At 48.7% G+C, this 21457-nt stretch overlaps 1 protein-coding gene across 2 annotated transcripts in view; it reads left to right on the top strand.

Moving 5' to 3' along the window:
* The window catches only part of LOC132021775 (RING finger protein 37), a 35559-nt gene extending 19559 nt beyond the window's left edge, over positions 1 to 16000 (top strand). Inside the window, exons 2-5 of one of the 2 annotated variants that reach the window (XM_059406649.1) lie at positions 7697 to 7791; positions 9481 to 10681; positions 12596 to 12757; positions 15267 to 16000. In XM_059406649.1, the coding sequence (XP_059262632.1) occupies positions 7738 to 7791; positions 9481 to 10681; positions 12596 to 12757; positions 15267 to 15475 (1626 nt within the window). In that variant the 5' untranslated portion in view covers positions 7697 to 7737 and the 3' untranslated portion in view covers positions 15476 to 16000. The remainder of the gene's footprint in view (positions 1 to 7696; positions 7792 to 9480; positions 10682 to 12595; positions 12758 to 15266) is intronic. The other variant, XM_059406650.1, reaches the window with a different exon arrangement.
* The last annotated feature ends 5457 nt before the right edge of the window (positions 16001 to 21457 follow it).

Below are 21457 nucleotides of genomic sequence, written 5' to 3' on the forward strand. Positions count from 1 at the left end.
TTGACCTGAGCCGAAGGCAGAGGCTTCAACCCACTGAGCCACCCAGGCGCCCCTATATTCTTTACCTTTTTATCTGAAATACTTTAAGAAAGGAAAAAAAAAATTTCTGTAATGAAAATTGACTTGGGGGCGCCTGAGTGGCTCAGTGGGTTAAAGCCTCTGCTTTCGGCTCAGGTCATGATCCCAGGGTCCTGGGATGGAGCCCCATGTTGGGCTCTCTGCTCAGCGGGGAGCCTGCTTCCCTTCCTCTCTCTCTGCCTGCCCCTGCCTACTTGTGATCTCTCTCTGTCAAATAAATAAAATCTTAAAAAAAAAAAAAGACAATTGACTTGTTACCTGCTTATAAACCTGTATTATCTTGCTGTCTTAGAATGCCTCCATTATCTGGCTCCAGGCTACTTCTCTGAACTGCAGAGCAATTGAGGCGTGATCTGTGGCCCTCAATTTATACTCAGACCCAGTCCCTCTTGTTCTTATATGCCAACTTTGGGAAAGGAGACTCTCATTTGTAAGTATTTAACGGAGTAAATGTATAAGTAAATACTTTAAGTATTTGCAAGAGTTCAGGTAACATGGCAGTTTCCCAGGCAGGGCTGAGGAGAGTCTTCCTGGGTGAAGCTGTTCAGATTTTCAGATGTGGAGCTGAGCCATTCTTTTTTTCTGGATTAAGCATCAAGGCAGGAGGCACTTGACCTTAAAAGATCAGGGGTGTTGGAACTAGAGAGGTGATAAGATCACATGAAGACCTCAATGGCAGCCAACCTCCTGTAGAATCCTGCAGTTTGGACATCACGATTAGCCAAATAAACAGATACTATCTTTTGTAAGATGTTTTCAGAAGGCTTTGCCACTCTTCTTCCATGCACAGTCATTTTTTCCAGTTGGATTTCCAGTTGTTTAAGTTGTTTCCATTGCTTCCCCCACCATTCTTCTTCTTATTAATAGGTTTTTAGGGGTGCCTGGCTGGCTTAGTCGGTAGAGCATGTGACTTTTGATCTTGGGGTTGTGAATTAGAGCCCCACATTGGGTATGGAGATTACTTTAAAAAAAAGGTTAAAAAAAAAGAAAAAGGATTTAAGGGGTGCCTGGATAGCTCAGTTGGTTAAGCAACTGCCTTTGGCTCAGGTTGTGGTGTTGGGGTCCTGGGATCGAGCCCCACATCGGGCTCCCTGTTCAGAGCAGAGTCTGCTTTTCCCTCTGGCCCACCCCATGGTTGTGCTCTTTCTCGCTCTCAAATAAATAAGTCAAATCTTTTATTTATTTATTTTTTTAAAGATTTGACTTATTTATTTGACAGAGATCGCAAGTAGGCAGAGAGGCAGGCAGAGAAAGAGGAAGGGAAGCAGGCTCCCTGCTGAGCAGAGAGCCCGATGCGGGGCTCGATCCCAGGATCCTGGAATCATGACCTGAGCTGAAGGCAGAGGCTTCAACCTACTGAGCCACCCAGGCGCCCCTAAGTAAAATCTTTTTTATAAAAAGGATTTAAAATGAAAAAAAAAATAGGATTTATTTTTTTAGAGTGGTTTTAGGTTTACAAGATGTTCAGCAGATATGTAGAGTTCCTGTGTACCTCCTCTTGTTTGTATACTGTTTCTTCAATTACTAACGTCTTGCATTAGTGTGTTACATTTTTTATATTTGGTGAGCCAATATCTGTACATTATTATTAACTAAACTTCATGAAAATTAAGGGTCACTGTGTTCTGTGGTTCTCTGGATTTTGATAAATGCCTAATGTCATGTATCTACCATTACAGTATCATACAGAATAGTTTCATCACCTGACCATTTCACTTTTATCTCTGTATTCCAGTGTCTAGCACAGGGCTTATAAATGTTATATGAATGTGCAATGATATCTCATCTAAAATTAGATATGAGCAATCAAATTCAGTAGAATTTGAAAAACATTTAAAGAACAATCTGCTGCAACCAAATAGAGCCTATCCTAGGAATGAAAGGATGGTTTAAAATTAGAAAAATGTGCTATCTCTCATTAGTCTGTCAGATAATAAAAATAATAAAACTCAGTATATAGAGGAAATCAGAATTGAAAGCTTATCCCTGATTTTCAGAAAACTCTGGAAATTAGAATGCTTTATTAACATAAAAAGAATATTTCAATCAGCATTATTTCAAAGCTGATACACTAAAAGGATTTTCTAATGGGACAAAACAAGCCTGGTAGCTCTGTTATTATTTCATGTAATTCTGGAAGTTCTTACTAATGAAGGTGGGAGACAAAAGGGTCACCGTTTTGAGAAAGGGGTTGTCATTATTATTGAGACTGTAGGAAACCACTGCCCCCCATAAACTGAAAATCTGTTAAAATCAATTGTTTTAATAAGATAGCTGAACATATAATAGATATCCAAGTGAAAAAGTTTCCTCTATATAGCAGAACTGGTTAGAATAATTAATGAGATAAAAGAATTCTATTACTAAATAGGCACCTTAACAAGAAACATGGAGGACCCCTTAAGAAAAATATTCAAGGGGTGCCTGGGTGGCTCAGATGGTTAAGTATTTGCCTCCGCCCTGGTGCTGATCCCAGAGTCCTAGGATCAAGGCCTGTGTCAGGCTTCCTGCTCAGTGCAGAGCCTGCTTCTCCCTCTCTCTCTGCCATTCCCTCTGCTTGTGCTGTCCAGCTCTGTCTCTCTGTCAAATAAATAAAATCTTTTAAAAAGAAAAAAAGTCAAAATTATACTAAGACAAAAATTGACTTAAGATTTTTTAAAGATTTTATTTATTTGAGAGAACATGAACGGTGGGGCAGGGGGTAGGGGCAGGTTTACTCTATTAATTTTGCTCTCTTAATTGTACTCTGTCTTGTTCCATAATGATTTTAAGTTCACTTTCAAAGTATATGTACATGATGACATAAAAATAACTGAAGGATTCAGGCAAGGAAATCTAGAGGGATGGGCCACAGATTTATTCTGAGCTTTCCAGCAGCCAAAATAGAGAAAGGATCATGATCAATTATATATATTTCATGTTTGTATCATAAAATATTGAGTTGATAGGAAAAAACAACTTTTCCTAGTACTGACACCAGAGAGAATTTTCTCATGGGTCTCAAAGAGAGGATACCACGCAGAGTAAAGAAGGATCATCTTGACAACCTAATAAAACAGCAGTCAGCTTCATTGAGGTGTTTCTTATGAAATTCCTTGCTCATGGGCCACACAGGAGTGAATAGTTGGTCAGGCTTTTGGTGGCGGGTTGAGGAGTGTGGTGATGGTTGTGTATGGACGTGAGGAAGGTCCCATACACTGCGCTGAGGTGGCACTGGGGAGGGGGCACATTATAGAGACCATAGTTATGATTCCTGGTTCATGTGTTGTGCTAATCTGGTGTCCTGTGAATTTTCACAGACAAGCCACCAAATTTTTATCAGCAAATTACATTTATTTTTGCTCCAGCTATGGGTCCACACTGCTAAGCAGTCTGTCTGATGGTGGTGTGGGATATGAATGCCCCAGCTACGGGGGAGCCAGGCAGGAAACGAGAGGTGCCGCTTAGGCTAGCATTACAGAGAATTTGCTGTGGATGGACTGAACAGTCTCTGTAAATATTCTCTCAAATTAGATTTTGATAAGTGCTGTGGAGAACAAGTAAACTATGGTCAGCTGTAGGTCCATACACTTTAATATTTGGCTAATGGCATTAACAGCCTCTTAGTTTGAGAAGCCTCATGAGGTAAGATGCTTGAATAGAGAGCTAGCTTGTCTAAAGATTTTCCTAGAAAAACAAGTTGAGGCTTGATCCAGTACATGGAAGGGGCTGTCAAGGTCAAGGTTTCCAAATTTCTACATTGTAGAGGATAGCCACATTAATTTAGGTTTTGGGAGAATTGATTTTTTAAGAAATTAATGGTATGAAAGCCTGACTTAAGTAAGAGGGGAAAAAAAAAACCCCAAAGTTGCAAAGTATCCATATAAGTTCCTGGTAAGGGGCTCTTGGGTTAAGCATCGGTCAGTTAAGCATCCGACTCTGGCTTTTGGCTCCAGTCATGACTTAATGGGTCATTGGATTGAGCCTCATGTCGGGCTCCATGCTTCAGGGTGGAGGGGTGGTCCACCCTCAGTGGGGAGTGTGCTTGAAGATTCTCTCCCTCTGCCTGTCCCTCTGCTTGCATGCATACATACACACACTCTCTCTCTCAAATAAATAAATCTTAAAAAAAAAAAAGTTCCTGGGGCACCTGGGTGGCTCAGTGGTCAAGTGTCTGCCTTTGGCTTGGGTCATGATCCCGGGGTCCTGGGATTGGGCCCTGCATCAGGCTCCCTATTTAGTGGGAGGCCTGCTTCTCCCTCTCCCACTCTCCCTGCCTGTGTTCCTTCTCTCGCTGTCTCTCTCTCTCTGTGTCAAATAAATAAAATATTAAAAAAAAAAAAAAAGTTCCTGGTAAATCCTTCCAGGAAATGATGTCCAAGTAGATAGTAACCAGCGTGGTTTAGAAGGTTTAGAAGCTGGGCTTCACCTCTCTTTAAGCCACAGTGTTTTCATCTGCAAACTAAGGACATTAGTATCCACTTGAGGGCTAACCAGTTAGTAAGGTTAGAACTGAGGGCGTCCTCTAAGCCATTTTATGTATGTGCCTTTCTAGCCAGAATTGTATTTTGCTACTAGAGGGTCCTTGTCTCATGACTCACTAGGAGTTGTTTGTGTTGGCTGAGACCCAGTGCAGAAAAAACCTTGTAAATTGTCCTACAGATTGTAGGGACAGTCAGAGTCTCCCCTCTCAGGTGTCTGAAGTGGGATTTTTTAAGTTATGAGGTAGCTGAAGTTTGGAGGCCCTATTTGCCCTCATTCTGGTCACCTCTTCAGTCCGACCACGGGAGCAGGTATCGGGTGATAGCTGAGCCAGTGTTAAAGGCAAAGGGCAGGGTAGTCCCGAGGGTAGTCACTTCTGGGCAACTTCCTTTCACAGTGCCATTTACGACTGAGTTGGGTCCTTGGATAGTTTTGAAGACTTTTCCATTTGCCTTCATACTCAGATAAGCCCTTCGTCATGGCTTCCAGAGCACCCCCTGCCCGGCTTGTTCTGGTCCTGGCATTTAAGTTCTCAGAGAAATGAATTTCATGATATGTAGAATAAATGAAAGTTAGAAGCCCACAGTATGAAGCGTCCCAAGAAGATAACAAGGAGATAGAAAGAAAGGAAAAGGTTAGTGAAATCATTGCCTCACATTGGGAAATCAGGTCAACACTTCAGGGAGCTGACAGTGTTTCTTTGGATTTGTTTTTGTCTCTGAAAGACGGAGAGAGAAAAGGCTTAAGAAGTGGACAGTGGGGTGGTGGTGATTATAGACGAGGGGCTCATCTCAACCACCTCCCCGAATTTTGATGTAATAATGCAGTTTCTGTCTCTTTGCTTGTTCTTAGCAAAGCCCTGTCCCATCAGGACAAAGCTGGGAGGAGGATGACCTACAGCGGTGGCTGACCTCACCATCTGCTCAGGGTCTGCCCAGCCCTGCACTTGCACATGTGTTATGTCACCTTCTGTGTCACTATCATCTTTTCCTTTGACCCGTTGGGCTGGCTTTTCCAGAAGTGTTTTCTTTCCTTGGTCAGGGCTTTATATTCATTTTACTACTTCTATATTCAATTAAAGTCAATGACTTAATTGTACATTGAAAACAAAACCGAAAAACTTAACAAGAAGCCACTGCCCTAATACGGCAGGAGAGTTGAGGGCAGTGCTACTCTGAATGCACTCTGGTTTCCTGGCCAAGTGGGGGCACATTTAGGGACTCTGAGAATATTTGCAGGCATAGTTCCACATACACTCATTTTTGAGTTGTGGAGAACAAGACAGGTGTCAGAAGCTGGAGACATTGTTAACACAGTCCTCCCTGGGGAAAAATAAGTTGATTCCATGTTGATAAACATGTTGATTCCATGCCAGATTCTAGTTTTATCTGAGAGAAAGTGGGAGTGAGAGAGATCACAGAGAGGGAGATGTAGATTTCCCGCTGAGCAGGGAACCCGGAGTGGGGCTTGATATCAGGACCCTGAGATCATGACCTGAGTCAAAGGCACGTGCTGTTCATGGTAATACGGACCCCAGATGATGGCCCTGTCCCTGTTGGGCTAACAGTTTTTTTTTTTTTTTTTTAAAGATTTTATTTATTTATTTGACAGACAGAGATGACAAGTAGGCAGAGAGGCAGGCAGAGAGAGAGAGAGAGAGGAGGAAGCAGGCTCTCCGCGGAGCAGACAGCCCGATGCGGGGCTCGATCCCAGGACCCTGGGATCATGACCTGAGCCGAAGGCAGAGGCTTTAACCCACTGAGCCACCCAGGTGCCCCGGGCTAACAGTTTTTGTTGTCTTGTCTGCCAGATAGAAAAACATAGAATGCCTGGCTGGCCTCATCCAGGGAGTTCAGAGCCATTGGCAAGGCCTGCCGCTAGAAGGGCTATTTCTAGTGGCTTCCCTGCTTCTGCACAAAGAGTACCAAAGGCTATTGGACATTGATCTTTGTTTTTCATTGAGCTATTGACATATTACATTGAGTAAGTTTAAGATGTACCACATAATGATTTCAGTATTTGTGTATAATACAAAATACAATAGTAAGTTTAGTTAACAATCATTACTTCATGCAGATAAAAGTTACAGCTTTTGTTCTTTTGATGAGAACTTTTAAGGTCTCCTCTCAGCCGCCTTCAAATACACAGTGAAGTGTTGTTAACTATAGTCACCATGCTATACATTTCCTCCTCAGAACTTGTAACTTGTAACTAACATGTTAGTACTTTTTGACCACCTTCATCCATTCTCCCCTATCCTGGACATTAGTCATTAAATTGCTGTTTGGGTTAGATGTCCTTTTTTTTCTTTTTTGCCACTTTTTTTTTTTTTTTTTTAAGATTGCTACACACAGAGAGAGAGATCACAAGCAGGCAGAGAGGCAGGTAGAGAGAAGGGGAAGCAGGCTCCCTGCTGAGCAGAGAGCCCAGTGCAGGGCTTGATCCCAGGACCCTGGGATCAGGACCTGAGCCGAAGGCAGAGGCTTAACCCATTGAGCCACCCAGGTGCTCCGGGTGAGATGTGCTTTTAAGGTGCTTTCCAAGTCTAAGATTTTCTGTTTCTCAGTGGTGGTGTTTCAGACTCTTCTAATTGTTTTCATTTTAATAAGAAGATAAAAGTACAGTAACAGGTGTTAAATGACAAAGATGCCTACCACTATGACTATTTTCTGTGACCTGTTCCATTTGGAACCCTCTGGCTGAGTAGTTCTGTTCTCTTTGCTCTGCCACTTTTGACCCTCTCTTTCCTGTGGGGAGCCCCTTGCAGAGCTGACAGTCCCTTGCTTCCACAGGGTCCAGCTGTCAGTCTTGGCCAAGCTGCACAGGCTGCAAGAGACGGCTCCTCTCTGGGGTACCCTGGCCGGCTCAGTCGGTGGAGCGTGGGACTCTTGATCTCAGGGTTGTGAGTTCGAACCCTGGGGTAGAGTTTACTTAGATAAATAAAACCTAAAAAAAAAAAAAAAGAAAAAAAGGCTCCTCTGCAATTTTTCGGTAACTCATTCTTCCCTAGCATCATATGTATGATGTGATTAGACCATGATTGCGTGCGTGGAAGTCCTTGTTACCCTGTTTGGTTCTCTTCCCTTAGGAATCAACTCCTTAAAGTTTAGAATTGAACTTTAACTTGTCTAATACCAAGTTTTGTTTTTTATTGAAGGCTGTTTCTGATGCTTGGAAGCTACCCTTTCAGCCACAAAGATGGTCATCAATCTTTGCCTCCCACAGTTCAGACCAAGAGTTTATTGCAACAAGGTAAACAAAACAAGTATGCACATAAGTATAAGATGGGCTGCTTTTCTTGTTTTCCCCCATTCCTACCTTGTGTACGTGGACTTGATTTAGGCGTCGTGGCAACCTTCTCTGTTTCAGATCCCACCAGGTGATACTTAGGTAAGCATGGGTCAGGCTGCCCCTCTAGAGTCATACAACACTGTTAGAAGGTGAGCTGTGGGTCATTTTTCTGGAGGGTCATATTCATTGTGCTCCTCCCTCTGATGATAAATTTTAATCCTGCTCAAAGTCCTAGTGAAGGTAGAGAGCTACTGTCTCTCCCCTGCCGTTCTTCCCACTTACTTCTCACACGAGAAATAATGGCTTGTATTTGTTATTTGGATTCCTTCTTTATTACCTGAATTAAGCTGCTTCCCCTTTTGTACAAAGGCGGTATCTTTCCACAGCCCAGAACAAGGTGTAAGGATACTGCAAGGGGAAATTTGAACCCTCCCTTAATTTGGACCTTCTGCACACAGCGTACTATTTCAGGTTCCCAGACTGTGAAACTGATTTCTTCCAACAGAGATACAGGTACCCCCACCCCCACCCCCGCCCTTCCCTGCTATCTGAGAAGAACATTCCTATGAAACCTTTCATAAGCTGAAATGGCATATGATGAAGAGTATCCCCTGCTTTCCAGAAGTTCACTTTAGGCCACTTTGATTTTACAAAAGACCTATGTTAGTGTAATAATGACTTTTTTTTTGTAAAAGCAAAAAGTCTCTGAATTCTGGATTTCTTTTGGTTAGCAAAAACAGGTATTAATGTAGGTCTTTATAAAAGCAAAGTGGTGTGATGTGAACTTTCAGATGCCCAGGGTTGGGGGTGGGGTATCTGTATCTTAAAATCTCTACCAGTTATAACAAATACTAGAAATTTAAGATGGGAGAAAGTTACCCATACTCCCACCCCCATAGCATATTCACTTTTCTGGATTTCCCACAGTATTGTGGTCCTTATTTCTGAACACACATTTTTTTAACCAAGTTCCAACAATCACAGATGTACCAGAAGATTGTTTATTGTGTCTTGCTAGGGAAACTGTTATAATTGGTAGAGTCCAAATACAAAATTAAGAACTTTAATGAATATCTTTGTTTTCCCATAAGACACTATGGTTTCATCCTCTTAAATTAAAAAGGAAAAAAAAAACCCACTAGTTTATCTGCTCTTTTATTTTGAAGGGATTTTTGGTTGGGTTGAACAGTTCTGTTGCTTGGGTTTGTTTGTTTTTTTTTTTAAGATTCCTCCTATTTATTTGTCAGAGACAGAGAGGGAACACAAGCAGGGGAAGTAGGAGAGGAAGAAGCAGGCTTCCCACAGAGCAGGGAGCCCAATGCAGGTCTTGATCCCAGGCCAGTGGGTTCATGACCCAACCCAAAGGCAGAGGCTTAACGACTAAGCCACCCAGGCATTCCAGTTGTTCGTATTTTTTAAGGATGGGCTGTACTTGGGAACAAATTGCCCTTGGCCTTTGACCTGACTTTGAATGCATCCTCCTCCACCCCCCAAAAGACAGGAGAATTTGGTGTAATAGAGGCCATTTTAAATGAGGAACTTAATATTTTCTTTAAATAATTTTCTTAGAAGTGGTAAGTTCTTGAAAACTAGTTGCCTTTGTTTGGATCGCATCAAATGAATGCATTTCATGTTTGTCATTAACTCTAGATATCAGCTGATGGTTACGAAGTAGAAAATCTCATCTCTGAAGACCTCACAAAGAGAAGTCGTGGTTTTAGGACAGAATATTTCATTAAGCCACCAGTCTATGTGACAGTTTCCTTTCCCTTCAGTGTGGAAATCTGTAGGATTAACATAGACCTCGCGGTGGGGGGAGGCCAGAATGTCACAGGCCTGGAAATGTACACATCTGCCTCGTCCGGCAGAGCATCCTGGAATGCCCCCGAGTGCCGGACCCCGGGCCTGGCCGAGCCATCCATCCCAGACAAGGAGGCATTCACCTTGGTAGGCAAAGTCTTACTGAAAAACCAGAGCCAAGTGGTGTTTAGCCACAGGGGCTTCAAGGCCAGGCCACCTTTTGGCCCAATGGAAGCCACACTCCCCTCTCCTGCTGTCGTGACACAGGAGCTCTGGAATAAAGGGGGCCTTTCTCTTAGCCACGTGGCCCATCTCAAGATCTGTATCACCCACGTGACAGGCAGCGGTATCCCTTGCATTAGACGATTAGAAGTGTGGGGCCAGCCGGCTAAAACCTGCTCTCAGGAGGTGATAGACAGCATCATGCTGCTGGCCTCTGAGAGTCTCCCTCAGGACCTGGCTCTGCAGGCCCCAGCCTTGCCCATGGAGAGTGACTGTGATCCTGGAGGCCTGTCTGAGGGCCAGCAGGCCCCCTCTAGCCTGCAGGAGCTCGCTGAGGTGATCCGGGATGTGCCTGAGGAGTTCCTGGATCCCATTACCCTGGAGATCATGCCTTGCCCCATGCTGCTGCCCTCAGGCAAGGTCATTGACCAGAGCACGCTGGAGAAGTGTAACCGCAGCGAAGCCGTGTGGGGCCGCGTGCCCAGCGACCCTTTCACAGGGGTAGCCTTTACCCCACATTCTCAGCCCCTGCCTCACCCCTCCCTGAAGGCCCGGATCGACCATTTTCTGCTCCAGCACTCCATCCCTGGCTGCCATCTGCTCGGGAGAGCACAGACTGCATTGGCGGTGACACCGTCTTCCATTGCTCTGCCCTCTCGGAAGAGGAGGATGGAGCAGGCCGAACGCACCCCAGACGGGAGCCTCGGTATCAACACTTCCTGTTTTTCTACCACAAGCCTTCTGGTCTCACCCACTACCTCAGAGCACACTGCTAAGAAAATGAAAGCTGCCAGTGAGCTGGGCCTGACACACATGGACTGCTCCACAGGTACTCCGCATTCTACATCCATGTCCATGGTCATCCCCATGCTTCCCAGGTGACGCTTGGCACCGTCACCCTGTGTTTTCTGCTTTGCCACCTTAAATTCGCCCCACACATACTGACGTAAAACACCGTGCATGTGTGACCTCATAGCTTCTCTGGTCAGGAGTCCGGGCGTGGTTTGGCAGGGACACCTGCTTCAGGGTCTTCCGCAGCCACGGTCATAGTGTGTGCAAACAAGATGGAAGTCACAGTCTTGTATAACCCAGTCGACATCCTATCATGTTTGCTATATTCTGTTAGAGACGAGTCACAAAGGCCAGCCCACACTGCAGTGGAGGGGGTACCGGGGTACCCAAGGCAGGAGTATCTGGAGGCGGGTCTCATTGGGAACCATTTCAGACACTCTCCCACACCACTGGTTCCAGTTTTGTTCAGTGGTGTTTTTTTTTGTTTATTTGTTTGTTTTTATTCAATGTTTGTAACTGAAGATTTATGGTAGAATTTTGTCTACTGCCTTTTCAGTGTCAATGGAGAGGATGCTACGATTTTTCATCCTGAGCTCTTTTAATGTGAAAAAATACATTAATAGGCTTCTGAATATTGAGCCAGTATTACATTCCTGGAAGAGACTCCATTTGGTCATGCTTCTTTTCATGTTCAGCTTGGATCTGTTTGCTAGTGTTTTTTATTTTGGATAATTTGGACTCTCGTGTATGTGTGTATGTATGCATGGGCACATGCCAACTTTGGTTGTGTTTTGTTATAAAAGATTTATTTGCTCCATATGAAGAATTAAGAAAATTTCCTTTACTAAACTTTAGAACACTATAATAGTATCAGGATCATTTACTCTTATGTATATCTGGTAGAGTTGGCCCGTGACTGTCCATGCCACCTGCTTTTTAAGGTAGTAGCTCTTTGACACTTTCTTTTTCCTTATGAAAATTAGTCTGTTTAGATTTTATCATTCTTCTAATTTCCTCTATTATAAAAACACTAGGTAAATAGCATGCTTAAAAGGTTATATCTGGTTTTGAGTATAAGTTTTAGTTAACATGACTCTCAGAAACTCCTGGAAGAATTTGAGGTACATCAGGGTAAGACAAGGAAAGATCCTTAGACCCTGATGTCTCTGAGGTCTCTGGTGGTGTTGGCCTTGACAGATTTGTTGGGGACATAGGACAGTGCAGACCCATGCTTTAGGGCCCCAAGCAAGTCCTACAAACTGTAGACAGTCTTCCACTCCCTGCTGTAGGGTGGTGTTGTGAACCCTGCTACCAGGTGGGTCTCTGGGTTCTTTCTTGGACAGCTGTGCCCCTCCCCCGGTGTCTTCACCCTTAACCCACTGGTGGGCTTTCTGTGGACCACACCGAGAGGGTGTGGGCAGAGTGAGGTCTCTGTTATTCCGCTTGGTAATGACCACTTTGCTTTACTCAGCAGGAAGGAGAGAACACGAGCGCCCAGAGGTGCAAGCCAGTGACCCTGCGGAGTGGCGGGGGCCTCAGAAGGGAGGAGACGAGGAAAGGCTGCTGGTGAAGGAGTGGACAGGGAGCAGGGGCACAAAGCTGGGCCTTTGCCCAGTCATTTCCTTGGCCTGCAAGACCTACAGAAAGTAGGGTGCAGTTCCACAGGAGAGCCACCAGGTGGCCCGGGCTTGGCCTGCAGTTTGTCTGGGAAGAGGAAAGCTAGAGCAGAGCCCAGGAACCATGGAAAGCTGGGTGGGGCTTTACCTGCTGGTATTCGGTCATCACAGTCCACTAGCAGACATTGCTGGGGGAAGAGGGGAAGTGCTTCACATTTGTGTCCATTTGAAGCTGGAAGTGCCGTTTGAGTAGTCAGTCCTTCACGGACTTATGGTTGCTCTTCTCTTTTGCTGAACCTCTCTTTGGATATTGTGGTCTGTGCATCTCTTGTCAGGTCCAGTGTCTCATGAGCAGAAGCTGTCACAAAGCTTGGAAGTTGCCTTGACGTCGACCCTTGGCTCCATGCCCTCCTTCACAGCTCGGCTGACCAGGGGGCAGCTCCAGCACCTGGGCACAAGAGAAAGCAGCACCTCCTGGAGGCCAGGCTCCTGCTCGGGTAACCAAGGCCCCATCTATCTCCTGGGAGCCCTGGGACGGGAGGCTGGGCCTTGCCTCTGGGGCTCTGCCAACCGCCATGCCTGGCCTCCTCAACCCTGGCACCTGGGCTCACGGAGACCCTGGTCTCCTTCCTTTTCCAGGGGGAGTTGAGGGGTTCCTGTGAAGTGTAACTCTTCACAAGAAAGGCTTTCTTTGGTTAAGTCTTAGTAATTCTATGGTCTTAGGGCTTGGCAGCTCTGTGGTGTTTCATGTTTGTCCTTCTATGTTTAGTTTTCATATCTAGTCTGTCTCCCATCTGACACCTGGGTGGATTATTTCATGTAACTGTGGGGGGAGTTTGGGACTGTCCTCTTCGTCCCTTCCTGTCAACATTTTCCCTGGTGTTTCGGCAAAGAACTTGGGCGGCTTACTGAGCCAGTTTTTGCCTACCCTGAATCTGGGACCACATTAGATAGATTCAGCTAGGATATAAAGTGAGAGAATCTGCTGGAATGCTGGGACAGTTTTTATGGGATGAAGGCTGAGGAAGCTCATGATAAGGTGGACACTCAGTTCCTGTTGCCCATCCATAGCTGGGCCATTCTCTTGTCTGGATCCTGGGCCATCTTACCTCTTCTGCTTCTCATCCCCACCCCTCTTATCTCTCTGATTTTGTTTCCATCCTGGCTGGGCCCCAGAACCTTCTTGTCCAGGTGACGAGTGGTTTCCATGAACTTCAGACCCAGTGGCCGCTCACCCTCTCAGCAGTGTCTAATGTGGCCAGCCAGCCCCACCTTCCCAAAACGCCTTCTCTCTTGGCCTTCAGATGGTACACTCTTTTTCTCCCTTTTCCACCATCCCTTTGAAGTTTCCACTGCTGGCTCTTCCGCCTCTTCCAGACTTTGGTCCTGGACCCTCTTCTCTGTCCTCTCTGTCATCACAGCAAGAGCCCATCGGCGGGTGAATGCCCTTGCTCACCTGTAGCCCCTTCTCCTTGGAGCTCAAACCCCAGCCTCCCTGACAGCTGCCTGGCCCCTCCCCATGAGAAACTCATGGATATTTCTTGGGTTAAATTCTAACTCAGAACTGCAAACACCCTCCAGAGCTCTCCCTGCACCTGCCATAACCCCAGTGCTGATAAAGAGCAGCCTCGGGGTGCCTGGGTGGCTCAGTGGGTTAAGGCCTCTGCTTTCAGCTCAGGTTGTGATCTCAGGTCCTGGGATCCAGCCCCGCATCAGATTCTCTGCTCGGCAGGGAGCCTACTTCCTCCTCTTTCTCTGCCTGCCTCTCTGCCTGCTTGTGATCTCTCTCTGTCAAATAAATAAAATCTTAAAAAAAAAAAAGAGCAGATTCTTCTGCCCTTTGATCAGGTCTGTAATACGGACATCATCATTGGTTTCCTTCAACATTCTTGATACTCATTCATCCTCAAGTCTTGTTGGTACTCCTCCGGGTGAGCCTCAGAGCCCTGTTCTCTGCTGCCCTCTGGCCCCGGCGCCTGTGCTGTGCCCCCCCACGCCCTGCAGCAGCCCTGCGGCTCCCTGGCAGCCACCCTTGCCTGTTGCTCCCAGGGGGCAGAGGGGTCTTCGTGTGCTGTCAGCCAGCTTGTGACACTGTACTTCTTAGACGTCTCTCAGGGCAACCAGTTGAATCTGGAATCATCCTGCTGCCTGTGAAGTCCTGTGTGCCCCAGCCTGCCCCCCACTGCAGTCTCGCCTGAAGCCAGTCTCATACATCACACCTCTGGGTCCTGTCTTTCTTTTGTGGACCAGCTATTCTCTTGGTTTGGTTTGGTTCTGGACCAGCCATTCTTTGTACTTCCTATCCATTTCTCTGCATGGCTAGTCCCTTTTCTTCCCCCAAGAGGCCCCCCTGGCCTTCTCTAGAGGGGTGTGGACTGAGGCACCCTCCTGAGGGAAGCTGGGAAAGAGAGCGCCTGCAGCGCAGGAAGGGGATTGGCAGCTCAGAGGGGAACTGCCAGGCTGAAGAGAAGCAGATGCCAGGCCCAGCGGGCAGTTCCGCTACAGACAGACCTCAGCCCTACCCCTCTGGTTCCCCCCTTCCTCCCGGGACCTGGGTGGCCTTGCTGTACCTGACCCCTTTCTGCTTTTTACTTGTCTTGTGGCCTCTTGCCTCTTAGTTTTGTTGTCAAGATGAGCTGTGCCCCACTCTGACCTTGGCAGCCTGTCCCAGTGGAAAGTAAATCCTGCTCAGAGACCGGGAGGGAGGGCTCGGTGTGACCTGCCTGCCCTCAGAAGCCAGTTCTTTCTTGAGCACTTATTGGAGCACCAAGATTTAATCATTGAGGGGAGGCCTCCCAGGTTCCCAGGCTCCCCAAGACCCTGTCCTCCCAGATCAGTTCGAAGTGGCCCCGGGAGGGATAAAGCCTATGCTGCGGCAGGGGTGGAGGGTGAGGAAGCTTCTTGTCCCACTCCAGGCATCTGCCTGGCCATTGGGATGGAGCCTGACCCAGGGGGCAGGGGGCGCCTTTCCCTAACCTTGGCCTCTTTTCCTCCCTAATTTACCAGAGCAGCCTGGGAGCGTCCCAGGCCCCGAGTGCGCCTCCTGCAAAAGAGTGTTTTCTCCCTACTTCAAAAAGGAGCCAGTGTACCAGCTTCCCTGTGGCCACCTCCTATGCCGGCCGTGCCTGGGTGAGAAGCAGCGCTCCCTGCCCATGGCCTGCACAGCCTGCCAGCAACCATTTGCCAGCCAGGACGTGCTGCGGGTCCACTTCTGAGTGATCAGCCTCAGCCTGAGAAGACCCACCGAGGGGAGTCACTGAGGGAATGGGGTCAAGAATCCCTGAGGTCTGGCCAGGTCCCAAGCACAGAGGGGCCCTTTCTTCCCCAGGGGCTTTCCCTTTGTCTCCTTCCACAGTGTAGCACCCAGGCCAGGGCCAGAGTGCAGGGAAGGAGGGGGCACTCTTTCCTGCTCAAGTGGCAATAGGATAACAAAGCCATAGTTTGGGCTGGGAGGGATGGGGGACCTATCCCTGCCTTCCTGAGCCTCCCTGTCACCCCCCCACCCCCGCCAGAGCCCAGGGGCTGTGAGAGTCAGCCGGGGCTCCCCACATTGCCCGCACACACACCCCGGCCCTGCAGGGTGGGTGTGAGTGGAGCACAACAGACCGTGGCTCAGGATCTCGAAGATAGCCTCTGCTTTCGGTGTCACCCGGGAGTGCTCGGTGGCGGGGGTCTTAGTGAATGACTCAGCCCCCGACTGGCAGACCACTCCGAGCCTTAATAAAGCAATGGTTGACGTCTGTCCACTGTGGGCTTCCTCCTGACAAAGTGCCTATCTATTGTCATACGTCTGTCCCCCACCGGCACCCACACAAAGTGAGGCTGTCACAGGGCAGCCTCGAGCCGTCATGGCAACCCAGTCAGGCTGCAATTCAGGTCCATAGCCTGAAGGGATGAGAAGTCACGTTTCCAGATGCATCTGACGTGTGAGGGTTTGCACATGGGTGTGGGAGCGAGTGGGGAGGCTGGACACCCACTGAGCTGCATTCAGCCCAGCTGGCAGTTCTGCCCTCTGAGGCCGACGGAGCTTTGCCACACAGGGCCCTTGTCAGGAGAAGTACTTGAACAAGTAAGCTGCGTTCTTTTCATGCAGAGTTTAGTTTGTGGAGTCCCAGGGTAATCTGTACTCCTACAACTGTTGACTGCGTGGAAGGTTCTAGTCCCTGCAAGAACATCTGTGCGAAAGTGCACCAGGCACTTACCCACTCCCCTGTGAGTCCGTGGGCAGGCTAAGGGGCCTCAAGCTGCCCCGAAATCCCAGCTGCCTGCTCTCTGCCCGCCCCCCTCACAGGCCTGCTGCCGCTTCTGCCCCAGGGCGGTGACAGGGAAGGAGGCAGAGCTATAGTCTTACACTGGCAGCTAATTAAAAATTCTGATTCTTGGACTCAAGTCCAGAGCCAGGAATTTAGAGATCTGGGGTAGGGGCTAGAGATTCCTAGGGGATTTGCGTGTCCCCAGAAGAAATTCCTTCCCTCTGCCGTCTTGCGGCCGTTCCCTTCACACAGCCTCACCTGAGACTTCAGGGTCTGTGCTGGTGGGCTTTCCTCTTAGCTAGCGAGGCTCCTGGGTGCTCTTTGACATTAAAGGTCTAAGCTATTCCAGATTCTTGCCTTACCCTCTTTGCCTCCTTGTATTGTAAGAAAAGCCCCACCCAGCATTTGTAGCAGAAGCTGTGCTAGGGGTGGGGCCATTCACGTCCTTAGCCCGCGGTGGCCTCAGGCAGGGTAGCAGCCCACTCAGCCCTCTGGAGCCAGTTCACCACTCAGGAATCCCCCTGGCAGGGGGGCATCCTGTCTGCCTCACCCCAGGGGCCAGAGGCCGCTGCTCCCCGGCCCCCCCCCCCCCCGCCCGGTTCCTGCAGCAGGCATGCCCAGGTTAGGGCCAAGCTGCCTCCCCACCTGTGGAGGGGCCTGGTGATCTGCATTTCAAACCAGCTTTTATTTCCAGATGGCCCTGGTGGGAAACCAGGCTTGGGAGCCACTGGGGAGGACAATTGCTGTCCTGTGCCCAGGTGGAGCCACACGCACATCCTTGGACATGCATCCCTTTTTATCTTACTGTTTTTTAAGCTCTACACCCAATGTGGGGGTTGAACTCACAACCCCAAGATCAGGAGTCACATGCTCTACTGACTGAGCCAGCCAGGTGCCCCTTTATCTTATTCTGAAGAGTCCCCCCCACCCCCCAAAGGATGTGGTCTTTTCCGCCCTTGCCCGAAATAGCACTAAGCGCTGCTGGGCTAATTCTCTCCCCTAGAAAATGGGAATAATAGTTCTCTTGCTGCCAGCGAGGCTCAGAGGGCAGTTTATTTCTCAGCAGCGCCCCGGGCCAGGCACAGAACAGCTCCACAGGGAGCACGGAGTTGGGCCCCACTGACTCTGGGAAGACTCCGGAGCATCAAGCCTTGATGTGGCCCGCTGCTCTGTCTACCGGCCACAGGTCGCACGGAGGCACGTCTTCCGCTTTCCCCTGTCATGTACTCGACACCAAGCCTGTGTGGGGTGTGGAGCCGTCCACGAGCAAGAGGCTGGGCCCCAAATCTGCATCTCCGAGGAGCAGGGCCACCTGACATCCTGGCCATCCTCCCGGCGGATCTAAGGAAGGCTTCGGTCCTTGGCCGCTCTGTGCCTCTGTTCAGGGACTGGGCCAGCTCGCTCGGGGCTCTGGCCCGCCAGCCCCGGGACAGTGGGAGGGAAGCCTGCTCAGAACAAGTCTTGAAGGAAGAAGAAGTAGAAGAACCAGACAGCTAGGAAGAAGATGAGCATCTGTTCGGTACTCAAGGAGAACTCCATCTCCTGGCAGCTGGGCCGCAGCTCCCTGCAGCACCTGGGGCCCCGAGCTCCCAGCTGCACGGTGGCCTCCTGTGGGTCTCCAGTCACCAGGAGCTTTTCCATCCCCCAGGAAACCAGCCTTCTGCCTCAGGGGTTGCTGTAAGTAGGTCTGCAGACAAAGAGACCTGCCCCTGGAGGAAGCTGCTGCCTGCTGGGCTTCCAGGCGCTGTTTGGCTGCTTGCCTCCTGCCTGTGGGGTTGTGATACTGGGCCCACTGCCATTGTGAGGGCTGCGGGCGGGGTGCCTTGGTGCTGTCCCCTCCCTTGCAGGTGCCCCCCTCCGCCCCCTGCCCTCTCCCAGCTGCCCCCCAGTTCCTCTGCAGCCTGTGCTGGCCCACCTGGCCTCTGGCCCGCTTGCTCCGGCAGATCTTTCCTTCCAGTTCTAGGCTGAAGGGGGCTGGCTGGGTTGGGAATCAGCCAAAGATGCTCTGTCCAGCCACCTGTGGAGGCCACAGCCCGGGGCCCCACCCCGCAGTAACACACTCCCTCTCTTACAAAGAAGTGCCACAGTCCAGACCGGTGCCAAGATCTCCAGAGTGGCAGGGTATGAAGGAAGAAGAGGCAGACTGGAGGCCTTCGGCAAGTTTTCTCCAAGGTTTGCGCCAATAGCACGACAATGCTACCCACAACCATATTATTGAGACAGGACCACACGAACATTCTGGGTTTCTTAAACCTCCTTACAATATCTTCCTATAAGGGGGAAAATGTGTATACATGCTGTGTGGGTCTGTTGCTTACTCTTTCCCTTACCGCATTCTTTTTTAAAATTTTATTTATTTATTTGACAGAGATCACAAGTAGGCAGAGAGGCAGGCAGAGAAAGGAAGGGAAGCAGGTTCCCTGCTGAGCAGAGAGCCTGATGCAGGGCTCCATCCCAGGACCCTGGGATCATGACCTGAGCTGAAGGCAGAGGCTTTAACCCACTGAGCCAACCAGGCGCCCCTTCCTTACCGTATTTTTTTTTTTAATGGACATTTGCCCTTGTCTTAGACACTATTCTTATTATCAAAATCATTTGGGAAAACAAGCCAGAATAACCAGGAAAACCCTGAAAATGAAGAACAGTTTGGGTTGGGTGGGGAGAACTAACCCTTGACTACACAGACCAATCAAACAATTAAAAATCCAGCAGACCAACAGGGAAAGATGGATCTTTCCCGAAGTGGTGCTGGAGCTGCCAGAAGAAGGAAACCATCTGAGAACTGGAAGAAACTGTTAAATGAGGGGATGCCTGGGAGCCCAGGAGTGAGGAAGGCCCTCCTCTTTCAAAATCTAGATACAGTGAGGGAGAAGACTAACAAATCTGACTACACTGAAATTAAAAAACTAAACAACCTTGTGCATCGAAAAAGAAAGCTACCATTAGCAAAGTGAGAATGTAAATTACAAGCTGGGAAGATATATTTGTAAAGCGTATTACAATGGTTCGCATAGAACTTCTAAAAATAAAGATTCATAAAGAAGTGCACACGGTCTCTTAAACATGTCAAAAGATGCTCAGCCTTGCTCACAATATGATAAAGCAACCGTGAATCACCATCTCTTGGCTCGCAGGTCGCAGGTCGGCACTCATCTCGAATTCCGGCTGCCCCCGGCCGCTGGGGCTGTGGGCTAGCAGGTGCTGCGGCGCCCCGCGGGTGGCAATGCGAGGGGTCCGAGCTCAGCGGAGGGCAAGTGGCAGTTTCTAGCAAAATCCCCGCCCCTAGGATTCTAGCCCAAAGATTGTCCGGCAAAACTCGGAGAACAGTTCTGGCGCCACCGGAAGCGGCCCGCAACCTGAGCCGCCCGCGCTGGTCTCCCGCGGGGCCTACGGAGCCGTGTCGCCCCCTTGCGGCGGGCCAAGGAACAAGTGGTTTACACGCACGTGATCCTGCGAATGTTCTCATCAAGGAAGTTATGGAGACTCTGAAGGCCACCTATGTGTTTAAGAAAAAAAAAAAAAAAAACCCACAAACTTTGAATTCAAAAGTTTTTTTTTTTTTTAAAGATTTTATTTATTTATTTGACAGAGAGAGATCACAAGTAGGCAGAGGGGCAGGCAGAGAGAGAGAGAGGAGGAAGCGGGCTCTCTGTGATGCGGGTCTCGATCCCAGGACCCTGGGATCATGACCTGAGCTGAAGGCCGAGGCTTTAACCCACTGAGCCACTCAGGCGCCCCTCAAAAGTTTTTTTAATGGCTTTTGAAGAGGCATTTACATACACATTTTTAAAAAATATATCTTATTATTTATTTGTCAGAGCACAAGCAGGCAGAGTGGCAGAGAGAGAAACAGGCTCCCTGCTGAGCAGAGAGCCTGATGACCTGAGCCGAAGGCAGATGCTTAACCCACTGAGCCACCTAGGCCTCCCTCAAAAGTTTTTTTTTTTTTTTAAGATTTTACTTATTTATTTCACAGAGAGAGATCACAAGTAGGCAGAGAGACAGGCAGAGAGAGAGGGGGAAGCAGGCTCCCTGCTGAGCAGAGTACTCCATGCGGGGCTTGATCACAGGACCCTGAGATCATGACCTGAGCTGAAGGCAGAGGCTTAACCCACTGAGCCTCACAGGCGCCCCCTCAAAAAAATTTTTTTTAAGTTTCTAGTACTGAGTACACTCTGGTGTGGGGGGCAGGGGGCATTCTGCTGAGTGATTTATTTGTATGACCTCATTTAATCTTTGCAGCTCTCCAGCCAAGGCAGGGGGTGGAGGGGGTGCTTGAACTCGCGACCCTGAGAACTAGGATCACATACTCTACAGACTGAGCCAGCACCACACCCCCAATCCTTAACTCCTGAAGGAGGAAACTGAGGCTCAGGTCCATGGAGAGCTCAATTGACTGATTCCAAGGCCACTCCTAACCCCTGGGATGCTCTACTGGTGGCAGGGGCTGCCAAAGAGCAGACTCAAGTCCCCTCTATAGGGGTGGCCTGGATGTTGTCACCGCATGGCCTCTAAGGATGCCCCCAGTAAACTGGCACCCCAGGCAGGGCACAGAGGCACCACCGCTAGCACTGGTCTGGTGGGGCCAAGCAACTCCTCGACCTACAGGAGCCTTTCTGCTCCGGCCCAAGTCTACCATGCAAACTAGAACCAGAGGCTCCCCAAAAAGTCTAATTATGGAATAACAACTCACGACCAAGCTACAGCACAGCTTTCGAACACTAAAGAATATTACACCTCTAAGCACAAAAATAAAAGCTGTTCCCCCCCCCACACCCCAACAAAGACTCAGCACAGTTCACTTCACGTAAATGGAGAGATCTGGTTGAAATGTGAGTGGAAAAGTACCCGTCATATGTGGCTGCTAAGGGGGAGGATGTGGGAAGGAGCAAGGAGCCAGACAGGGAAGGAGCAGGTGCAGAGCGGCCCCAGAATGGTCTGTGG

The sequence above is a fragment of the Mustela nigripes genome, chromosome 7 (genome assembly GCF_022355385.1).
Source record: "Mustela nigripes isolate SB6536 chromosome 7, MUSNIG.SB6536, whole genome shotgun sequence".
Taxonomy (NCBI): domain Eukaryota; kingdom Metazoa; phylum Chordata; class Mammalia; order Carnivora; family Mustelidae; genus Mustela; species Mustela nigripes.